This window comes from Onychomys torridus, chromosome 9 (assembly GCF_903995425.1).
Source record: "Onychomys torridus chromosome 9, mOncTor1.1, whole genome shotgun sequence".
NCBI classification, from domain to species: domain Eukaryota; kingdom Metazoa; phylum Chordata; class Mammalia; order Rodentia; family Cricetidae; genus Onychomys; species Onychomys torridus.
The window spans coordinates 21,534,443-21,546,533 of record NC_050451.1 but is presented as its reverse complement, the minus strand read 5'-3'; the positions used below and the strand labels follow the sequence as shown (position 1 = coordinate 21,546,533).

At 39.4% G+C, this 12,091-nt stretch overlaps 1 protein-coding gene across 1 annotated transcript; it reads right to left on the bottom strand.

Annotated features, from left to right (window-relative positions):
* Positions 1-882: 882 nt before the first annotated feature.
* Positions 883-1,833, bottom strand: LOC118591600 (olfactory receptor 2T6-like). The gene has a single exon (XM_036200052.1). It carries the CDS (start codon positions 1,831-1,833, stop codon positions 883-885), a length of 951 nt encoding a protein of 316 aa, XP_036055945.1.
* Between the last annotated feature and the right edge of the window lie 10,258 nt (positions 1,834-12,091).

The window sequence follows — 12,091 nt, the reverse complement described above, 5'->3', positions numbered from 1 at the left end:
TCTAAAACAGAAATGATAGTAGATTATCTCCAAAAAGGATTTTCTAGTTGTGACTTACAAATACAAAGCTGAGTTACACTTTTTTCCTCCTTATTTGTATCCAGTGAAAAAGCCAGTCCTGTGGAGAAGGAAACAGCATTTCTCTGGACGTGGACAGAAGATGGCATTGTCCTTCTGATCTCTAACATCTACACTGAGAGCCCACGAATCACAATGATTTGGAAAAGAACCTGGGACGTTTGTAGAATTGTAGAATTTGCTCTTGCATGAGCTACTTCTTTCTCAACTATCTGTTGCTACATACCCCCAATATAACGATCAGGAAATACAATAGGACACTTGTGTTTATATATAAATGTGGTTCCTTTTTTTTTCCACCTTCAAGTTTAGATAAAGGAGAATTTTTCAATTGCTATTACAGAAAGGAATGTCTGGACTTTATAAATTCTATTGTTGAGTATCTGTAGGTATTCCCTGTGGATATTTATAGTATGTGTTATTGTCATTTAAATTTTGACATTCATAAGAGTTTCATAAAATATATCATTGAATACTTTAAACAATGCCTTTAAGTTCACAGGTTCTTACAAGGTCACTGATGTGTAACATTAACCACACACTTTGGGACCTCCGTGTACTTGAACTTTAATAAGAACATTCCTAAGAGTGAATTAAAGCCAGTGGAAACAAAGGAGTTGAAAATAAGTGATACTGTTGTGAAGTTAGCATCGTTTACAAGTGAAATGTAGTCTCAGCTTCTTATCTTTGATGTAAACACCAATGATGCATTATTTCATGGAACTGGCTTTTGAAATTGCTGTAGCATATCCACATTATCCATGATTTATCCCAGACAGGCACAGGAATTTTAGCTTCTTGTAATTATTTCCTCTCCACACTGCAAGTCCCTCTATGTCTTGCTATCACTCTCTTCAAAGCACCTGCTACATCTCTGTTCCTCAGACTGTAAATAACAGGATTTAGTAAGGGTGTAAGAATAGTGTAAAAGGCTGAGAAGATTTTATCTTTGAGTGGGGTGTGATAGGATTGGGGAAGCATATAGGTGTACAAAGCAGCCCCATAAAATAAAGTCACCACAATCACATGTGATGAGCAAGTGGCAAAAGCCTTCTTCCTCCCTTCTTCTGACTTTATCTGATGTACTGTGACAAGTATCCGTGCATAGGATGTGATCACCACAGAGAAGGGGACCAACAGCATCACGACACAGCAGACGTACATCACCATTTCATATATGGCTTTGTCACCACAGGCCAGCCTCAGCATCGTGGGAGCCTCACAGAAGAAGTGGTTGATATTGTGGGATGCACAGAACGGGAGACTCATGGTGATGGGAGTGAGGAGAAAACTGTCCAAAGCACCACCAAACCAAGAGCTTGTCAAAATAAACCAGCAGACCCTCCGACTCATGAGGACAGGATAACGGAGTGGGTTGCAGATGGCCACGTATCGGTCATAGGCCATAAGTCCCAGCAAGAAGAACTCAGCCCCTACAAAGCCCATGTAGAGAAAGTACTGCGCTGTACAGGCAGCAAAGGAGATGGTCCCTTTGCCCACAAGGTAATCAATCAGTATCTTAGGCACAATAGTGGAGATATACATCATGTCGATGAAGGAGAGGTGGCTGAGGAGGAAATACATGGGGGTGTGGAGGTGAGGATCTATGTGAATGAGAAAGATCATGACCCCATTAGCCATTATAGCCATGAAGAATGTGGCACAGATAATACTGAAAAGGAATCCCGAGGCTCTGTTGTGAGTAAAGAGCCCCACAAAGGTGAAGTCACTGGGAAAAGTTCTGTTTCCATCCATGTGTCCACACCTGAGCTGGAAGCATTAAGAGAGAAGCAGACGTTATTGCAGTCTTGAAGGTGAGAGGAATCATTATAAATCTATGAATGAGATCCTTAAAGGAGACTCATCTGCCTAATGTCAAGTGCTTTCTGGGAAGTCAATTGCAGCTTTGCTTTCAGCCATTTCTTCTTGTTAGAGAGTAACCCAAAAGTCTGCTTCCCAAAATTGAGTGGATATTTGATAAAGAGTAGTTAATACAATAAACTTTCATTTTCACTGCATAGTATCTGGGTCTCAGAGAGGCTCCTTTTCTTGGAGCACAGCCTAATTACTTAAAATGTATATTGAACAGCAAAACAATTGATATTTTAAATTCATTTGTACAACCACATATTCAAAATGATATTTGATCAGATTGTAAATTTTCTTCCCAGTTTTACAATTTGTCAATCTCAGGCTAGAAATAAAGATGGCTCAGCAGATGAAGGTGCTCATCACCAAGCTTGATGACCTTAGTTTGAGCCCCAGGACTCATGATGGAAGGAGAGAGCTGACTCCTGCAAACTCTCTTCTGATGCCTACATACATGCCAGGATATCCTCTCATACATGCTAGATAAAAAATGTAATAATTCTTTTCAAAGAAATATTAAAAATTACCAATTCCACTAGAAATAACCATAACATGTGGACTCTGTTGAAAACTAAGAAGCTGTAGTGAATTGGATAACAATATCCTTCATAACTGACCATGATCATTAGTCGATTTACTGCCATAGCCTGTCTATAGTGACACCTGTGCAGAAATTTTGGTGACAGTGTTGTAGATGACAAGGGGTGTGTTTCATTTGTGTTAATATCTTCTTGGAAGAGAAACAGTGATAGAAGTAACAGAGGAGGGAAATACATTTGGATAGGGCTAGTAAGAACCAGGGGAGAACATGATCACAGAATGGACATAAAATGACCACTAGTAGACTTTGAGTTGGGCTTTTATTACAGGAGACAACTGTATATTGTAAAGCATAACGGAATTCAGTCTATGGAGGAATCAAAAGCCAACTCAGGAGGCGAACTGATTGGGGGAGGAGCTGAGGGCTGAGGCCAGTACTAGGGCACTAGCTTAGTGTATGTGAAGGCCTGGGTACCATCTTCAGCACCACATTACACAGACAGACAACAGTGAAAGGGATAGCGAGGGATTGGTAGTCAGGTTCTCAAAGCAAGGTGGCCAGAGTAAGGAGCTCAAATTAAGTTTTAAGTATTATGAGTGGAATGAACTGCAGTTCGATTTTTAAGAAATTACATAACATTTAACATGTTTATCCCGGTATTTTAGGAAATCCTCCCTTCTCAACATTTGTACTTTTCCTCCTCCTCCTTCTCCTCCTCCCCCTTTTCCTCCTCCTTCTTCTTCATCATCATCTCCTTCTCCTTTTTCTACTTCTTCTTCTTCTTCTTCTTCTTCTTCTTCTTCTTCTTCTTCTTCTTCTTCTTCTTCTCCTCCTCCTCCTCCTCTTTCTTCTTCTTCTTTCTTCCTCTTCCTCTTATTCTTCCTCTTCTTCTTCTTCTTCCTCCTCCTCCTCCTTCTTTTTCTCCTTCTTCTCCTTCTCCTCCCCTCCTCTTTCCCTCCTCCTCCTTCTCTTCCTCCTTCTCTTTCTCCTCTTCCTTCTTCTTATGAGACTGGGTCTCACTATGTAACCATAGCTGTCCTGAAACTCACTATGTAGATAAGGCTAGCCTTGAACTCACAGCGATCTACCTCCCTCTGCTTCCTGAGTGCTGTGATCAAGGGTGCGCACCACTACACCCCTGGCCCACATGTAGTTCTTTGTGTAGGGTTGAGACCATTGTGTAGGGCAAATCACACCTGACTCACAGAGGCCTGGGCTGCAGAACACATGCCTAGCTAATCAGACACCTCTGTCCTTGCTGTGACTTGTCACTGACAGGAAGCATCTTAAAGGAAAGACTTCTTTGGGCACATGATGGAGGTTGCAACTCTCATGCAGGGAAGGCATGGCTATAGGTTGCTGCTTGCAGCTGTGACAGAAGGCACTTATTTACATCTGGGTGATCAGGAAACAGAGATGGAACAGAAAAACAGGCTAGACTATGTGCCTCATGGCCTGATTCCCAGACATGTTCACCTTGCAAAGATTCTACAAAGCCCACTGCTACAAACAGCTAGAGACCAAATACTTAAATATGAGTCTGTTGGGAGTATTTTACATCCCAACTGTAACACCTAGCATGCATGTGGCTCTGGGTTTTATCCCCAGCACCACGGCTCAGTATCACTAATAATCAGGGAAATTCAAATCAAAATCATGATTCAGTATCACTGCCAGCTAATGGTCATTGTCAAAAAGACAAGATGACAAGCACTGATGACTGCTTTCCCATACTGACGGCAGCATGAACCCCGCAGTGCAGCAGTCACCAAATGGAGCCACACAGCTGTCCAGATATGAATGAGTGGGGAAGGACACATCTATACACACACACCAGAATACAGCTCAGACATAACTGTAATAAATGACATTAAGTACTCACACGAAATAATAAATATCACAGGCTTTTTCTCATAAGCAGAATATAAAATTGACATCCTGGAAGTTCAGAGTAGAGAGATCTAGTAGATAGCAAGGGCAAGGAGAGGGTTCAGGGGTGTAAAGATTGTCACCTTTTATACAAAGTACACACACACACACACACACACTCATATATATGAATACATTCAAATATGTCAGGACAACCATAGTGAACAATAGTGCATTGTGTATTTCAAAGTAACTGGAAAGTAATTGGATGTTATCATCTCACATACACACACATATGTGAGGAGGTGTTGCAGAAATGACAATGGTAATTTTTAAAAATTTTGTTATTACATTGCACATACACACATCCACCTATCAGTCTGTACCCAAAATGCATATAGCAAATGCTAAGTATGTCCTAGTGAGTTTGAGAGGGAGTTAGAGGCATGGTAGGAGTTGGAGGGTGAGGAACAAGAAGGTAGAAGTTATGTGAATACAGTGCTCACACATGAAATTCTAAAAATAGTCTTAAACTAAAAATATGCAACAGACACCCATGGACTGCTAAATGTAGAGGTATTCTGAAGCTGATGGTGGGCTGTGCATGGCCATGTGGCATTTGAGGGGGACCATGTTTACCACTACAGAAATCTCATCTCAAGTGACTGAAGAGAGTCGGATCTACATCCCTGCCTGATACTCACTATGGGTTGCCATGGGACCAGATCTGTGTGACAGAGAATATGCACCACCTACATCACCTATAAAGGGTCAGAGTACCACCACTAGGGCAGGACTAGACGCAGATGGAGGGTGGAGCAGACCCTGAGAATCAGGAGTGGTTGGATAGGCGTGTGTTAGACCAGACAAGCCACCTGTGTGGCTCCTGCAAGCCAGCTTCCACTGGCCTAACCTGACCAGGGTTTTCACTTACACTGCCACACCTCAGGCACGGGGTGAAGGCCTGCTACTTGACCTCCCTGGATGCTTCACCTTCAGGTCCTGTGGAGGATTGGGTGGTGTAGAGGGGTGGGGTAGGGGGATGGGTAGAGAGGGCTTCTCTTTCCCACTATCACCTGTCTCTGAAACTTACTAAGTCTCCAAGGATAGTTCACAGGTGTGAGTTGGCTTTGCCCTCCAGAATCTTTAAGTCAGTCATTTATCACATTAGCATCCATCATATCCATTCTGGAAAAGTTTCTTTGAAACAGAGATAAAAGTCACCCAAATTTCTTCATGCTAATAATAGTTGGAAAGAAAACTATTTAAAAATAAAAATAAACAGTTGAGCCACAGATAAGACAAGAGCAACATATTTATTGAAGGAAATATGTTAAGTTTATATGAATGTATTTGGAAATTCCAATGAAGCTAATTTTATGTGTTTATTAGCATATGTATATATAATAGGCATGTTAGATATAGGTACAATGTATACACATGCATATATAAATAAATTCTAAAAATGTTAGCTAGTATCTGTAAATGTGGAAGACATGGGAATTTTTTTTTTTCCGGAGCTGAGGACTGAACCCAGGGCCTTGCGCTTGCTAGGCAAGCACTCTACTACTGAGGTAAATTCCCAAGCCCAACATGGAAATTTTTTAAAGTAGAACTATGGACCCTCAAATTTTCTACTTGAGAAAGCAACTAATAATACCTCTAAAATTGAAGTTAGAACTTTTTTCTCTCATCTCATTAAAATAATCAACTAAAAATGGATTAAAGACTTCAGTATAAGAATATGGAAGTTTCAAGCTACCTTAAGAAAACAGAGAAAACTCTTCAATATGTAGGTGCAGGCTTGGGGTTCCCAGGACTCCAGTAATCCAGACTATGACAAGTCAAAACAAACCATACCACATCAAATTAAAAACCCTGCCCAGCAAAGAAAACAACACGGTGAAGACAGCTTAGAGACAGAAAGGCTTAGCAAGCTCTTCACTTACCGTGTAGTAACATAGAGACAAACACAGAACTCAGACAAGCAAACACCCAAATCTATTCAAGAAATCATCAAATGATCCAAACAGTTCCCGGCGGAAGTGAAAAGGGTCAACTAATACATCTTTAAAATATTTAACATCTTTAGCCGTCAGGGAAACACAATATTACACTGAGATCCATTTCATCCCATTCAAAATGACTATCATCAAGAAAAACTAAAAATTAAAAAATAAGCAGCTGGTGAGGCCAGGAGAAAAGTTACCTGTCCTAAATTAGTGTTGCCACCATGGAGGTGATTCTGGAAGCTCCTCACAAGACAGAGCAATGACTGAGTGAGCCAGCAACGCTGTTGCTCTGTCTATACCTGAAGGGATCAGCGCCAGTGCATGGTGATGATATACCTACCTGTGCTTTCACTCCACCAGTTCCAGGAGCAAAATCACAGACTCGACCTCGGTGTCAATCAGTGGTCAATGGATAGAGAATGTGGTGCATGGGAAGTGACCTCCATTTTTATCAGTCTGGGTCCAGAAACCCAAGACCTGACAAAGTGGTCTACTGCAGAGAGACCTTTCCTAGCTCCCACAGTGGAGTTGCATTTGGCTATAACAAAGAATGGAATCACACAATTTTCAGGAAACAGAGATGGAAGTGCAAACATCCATAAGCGAAACAATCTAGACTCAGGAAGGCAAGCATGAATACTTCCTTCTTCCAGTGTGCAATACAGTGTGGTGAAGAAAAAGAAAGCAGAGGGAGGCTATGGAAGAGGAGGAAGAGGACCAAACAGGAAAGGGAGGAGAAAGGAAGGGAGCATTAATTATAAGGATTGTGGATGTGATCAAATTATGTTATAACCATGTTTGAAACTGTCATAATTAAGCTCTTAATATAATTTCTACACACTAATAAAGAAATGAAATTCTTCTAAGAGTACACTATTCCAACATTGTTCATGCAGAAAAGTGTAATTTTTATTTATTTATAACATCCATAACTATAAACCCATCTCACTTATGTATGAATTTTATCTAACCTTAGCAGTTCATCAATAACCACACATATACATGCTTGTTCATAAATGTCCACTGGCTTCTCAATTCCCTTAGAACATTCTGCATTAATTGTTGGTTAAAGAAAACATCCTGAGTATAGTTCACAGGTTGGTAAGAGACCTGGACAGGGCTCTGGCTCTCTAGGGCTTTCAATCACTAACACTTGGCTCTTAGGAAACAACTTGACTGAGGAACTCTGCCCAGAACAGACTCCTTCTCTCCTCATCTGTTTAAGCAATTCCAGATCTTGACTTTTCTTTATATATATACTTCAGGAAGTCACTTTGGGATACATACTTGCTTCATATGCCCCATCATGCGCCAGTAAGCTTGCTTTAATTGTATCAATGACATGTCAACAGAAAACATCTATGCAGTAACAATACAAACTGAAATAGCCAGTATATTTACTAAAACTTGAAGGAAAAATTATAAAGTTAATAGAACCGCAGTCTTAAACTCCAACAGAAATTCTTCTAGGAAGTGTTGACAAATGCATCTAAAATGCAATCTGAAGAATGACCATTGGTGGTTGTTTTTCTGGGTGGATCTAAAACCGTGACTTCAATCCACAGAACACAACAAAACAACAGGGGCTGAACAACAGGGGTTGAACAAGTGGACAGAAAAGAAGGTCTAGAAATAATTATCAAAACTGCCAAAGAAACTATACAAAATCCCCATAGGGGATTTTTTTTTCACATACATGTTAAGAGTTCAAATGATGGAATTTACAATATGTACATGGAAACAAAAATTGAAGCTTCAAGATGAAGAATAAGACTTTTAAATAATAAAATCTTTAGACTAAGTGGCTCAAAAATATAAGAGTAAAAATATGTATTTAAAGACAATTTTGTGTGTACTGTTTGAATCTCTCTAGCAAAAGGGTATTTTAACAGCAGAATATTTATGTGTGTTTGTATATATGCCAACAATTTTCACATTGCCAAACTATTAACAAAATGTTTCTCTGTACTGATAGCAAGATGGCAAAAGAACATATACATGTTTGAATGTGTGTGTGTGTGTGTGTGTGTGTGTGTGTGTGTCAGAGAGAGAGGAAAAAGAGAGAGACAGAAAGGACAGAGAGAGAGAGAGAGAGAGAGAGAGAGAGAGAGAGAGAGAGAGAGAGAGAGATCACAGCATCCAGGTGAGGATGTAGGTGATACCATGTGCTACTACTGTGAATTTAAACAAACAATTTTGAGGGAATATTTGGCAAAATGTGTTGAAATCATTAGAAGATCATCTATGCTTCAGCCACTTTTAGGAATTTATTTTTAAACATAAAGTACATAGCATAAAGCCAGAGATATATGTAAAAATATTAAATAAACTTGTTATTAATAGTTAAAAACTGAAAATAGTATAAGTAATATCTTAAGTTGATTAAATTAAACATTGTTAAGTCTCCATGAACTTATCAATAATAATGATAGTTTGTTGTTTTGTAGACATGCACACAGTATGTTTGAGCAAGAAACAGATAGTTAGGAATACACTTTACCATAGCATCCTAGGTAGTTTACTTAGCTGTATGCTATTAACTATATATTTTATGCCTTGAAACCTAGTAAAACTAGACTCTGCTGCTCTGTAGTGGCCATGCAGACACTTTCTACTTTATGGTGCTCTCTCTAATTCTGTCCAAGAGGAATCCCCATTGCCCTTGTCCTCAGTACAAGTCTTTATCTTTCTTCTACAAGTCATGTTGATGTTCTGGGTTACTTATTCCGTGTTTATACATCTTCAAATGGTGTTGCATTTGTGAATGTAGTCTTCTTTAAATAATCTTTGTACCCACAGCCATTAGCCAATCAATACATTGATCATTTCTAGAGTTTAATGATGCTATAGGCAATCATTTTCTACTCCAAACTTGGTACTCTTAAGTGAGAGAACAAAAGCCTGAAGATGTATTTACCTTGTTCTTCTCTATGATCTAACATCACAAAGAGGGCTAACCTGAGTCTGAAAGAGAGAGAACTTGAGAACAGAAAGGAAGATGACACCAGAAATCAGAGGAAATAAAAATGTTCAGATCATTTGCTCTCTCCTAACTCAGTTGAGTACGTCAAGCCTGTAGTTTCAATATAGTGTGACTGATGGCATCTGACCAATCTCCCCATAATGGATATGTTCATATGCATACATGTATACATAAACCACACCATCGTGGGAGTGTACCTATTTCCAGACCTGTTTTGTGGTATGTCTTGAATGAACCATCAAAAGCCATAAGTAAAATCTGTCCCCATTATAGCCAATTTTCAGTATCATAATGCCTGCAGGGTAGTCCATCCTGTGTCCAGTCCAACCACTGTGTAGTGAAGTCAGTTTGCTTTACAGATGGGAAAGTGCTTCATTTGGTACATAAAGCTGTGGAACATTTGCAGTCTTTCCCATCTTTCTACTCTTACGGTCTACTGCTGACCGTAAATATTTCACTCCTATCAGAAATCTATCTCCGTGTGAAGCTAAAAAATCTATTTCTGTATTTGAGAACTAGACTTTTGACTGAAGTTTTTATTGTATTAAACACAGATAAGTAATTATCTTTGTACTGCTGGGTGTGTTTTGCCTGTTTCTGATCCAATCTCTGTAAGGTGCGCATCCTTATTACAGCACCAGAAAAGACTTCACTTCCCAGTCCTATTTAATGTCCCCATGTGTCATTCCTATAGAAAGCTTGTGTCACTTCAAAAAGTACAAGTTAAGTGAGTGATCTCAAATGGGAAATCTCCCTTATCTACAGTTCTATTAGACATGATCCAAGATAGATGTTTGACCTTCTTGCCTTCAGGATGAAAGTCCAAGACGATGACATGGATCACTTATAAGTTTAAGACAGCTAGAAAGAGGAATTTTAGTTAAAGCCAAAGTCAGTTACATCAACCTTCAAAAGAGATATGATTTTAGAAATTGAAGAGGTAAACGAGTTTTTTTCTGGCTTTCCTGTTTTCTGTCCTCCTCCTCCTTTCTCTCTCTCTCCACAAAATAGTGGAGATCCAGGCTGAAAAGCATGGAGCATCAAGGAAGGACAGTTAGTTACTTAGAACCTGTGAAGAGGGCCACTTACCTGAGCCATTGACTTTCCACTACACAAAGTTGGAGCACACAGCACTAGGCAACCAAGGAAGGGAAAGTTTAAATAACTTAGAAAAGGATATCATAACAAGTCTGAGATTTCTCATAGGAAAAATGTCTAAGAATCCAGAGGGTATCAATTAAACTGGCCCAGCCTAAAAGCAGACCCTTCATTCACAATGCCAGATAGCAAGCAGAGAACGGGTCATCTTTGAAAAGAACTTCACTTTTAATTAACAGCTTGAGGATAACTGTTGAGTGAATGTTTCATCACCAGAATCCTTATGTCCCTCATATCTCTAGAGTCTAACTTAGTAATATTTGGAATATTGCCAAAGAAAGGAAGCAGTTCATGTACTCACTCAATTAGGCACTTTATATTCAGAATTCTAGTGCTCCCATTTTTCTCTTCTATGAAGTAGCTTCCCAATTACTATCATTCATTAACTAAATGCAAATAAGTAAAGATTTTTACAAACCTTAGATGGGCAATATGGGGCTATTCACAAGCAAGTGTATGATGCACTTCATGCCCCCCATGCCCACCCCTCATACCACACCCTGTTCCTGCTTCCACTCACATGAGGCCCCTTTGTTGCCTTAGACAGTTTCCAATTTCATATCATCTATGCACGTAAGATTTTGTGTGTATGTAAATCCTAGGACCCACAATTGAGAGAGAACATAATATTTGACTTTTTGTATGATTATTTCTAGTTGTGTCTATTTCTCTACAAATGGCACAATTTCATTCTTTATGAGTGAAAACAATCTTTCTTATATGTATACCACACTTTCATGACCTGTGGCTCTTCTACAGAACACCAAGGTTGATTCTGTAGCTTGTGCATAGCACTATGGTAAACACTGATGTGCAGGTATCTGTGACAGCTTAATCCTTCAGCTAAACACCCGGGAGAGGAAGAGCTAGGTCACACAGCAGGACAATTTTTAGCATTTTGAGGAACTTCCACACTGACTAACACAGCGGCCAGACTAGTTGACATTCTCATCAGAAGAGTGTAAAGTCCCTGTATACATGTCCTAACTAGCTCCTGTCATTTCCTTTCTTTTTTTGATTATTTATGTATATGAGTGCTGTATTTGCATATACTCCTGCATGACATTATAGATGGTTGTGAGACACCATGTGGTTGCTGGGAATTGAACTCAGGATTGACCCAACTCTCCAGCCATTTCTTTTGTTCTCCTAATGAGTGCCTTTCTGACTGGAAATAGATGGAATCTCAGTGTATTTTCAGTCTGCATATCTCTGATGGCTAGTGAGGTGGAACATTGTTTTCACGTTTATTGGACATTTGTGTTTTATCCTTTGAGAATGGTCTGCTCATTTTGTCAGCCCATTTTCATCAATTCAGCAGAGACAAAGAGAAATCTGGGGAAAAAAACAGCTCAAGGGAGGATTTTGCTATTAGTCGAACTAAAGCAACAGTTCAATTTATGGTAAGTATTGCTATTGAACCCTTTTGTAGCTAGGGTTTTCTCTTCCACCAAGCCCTGGCAGTCCAACAGCCCACTTATAAAATAAACACACAGATGCTTATATTATTTAAATTTTTTGGCCTAATGGCTCAGGCTTCTAGCTATCTAGTTCTTACATCTTAAATTAACCCATTTCTAT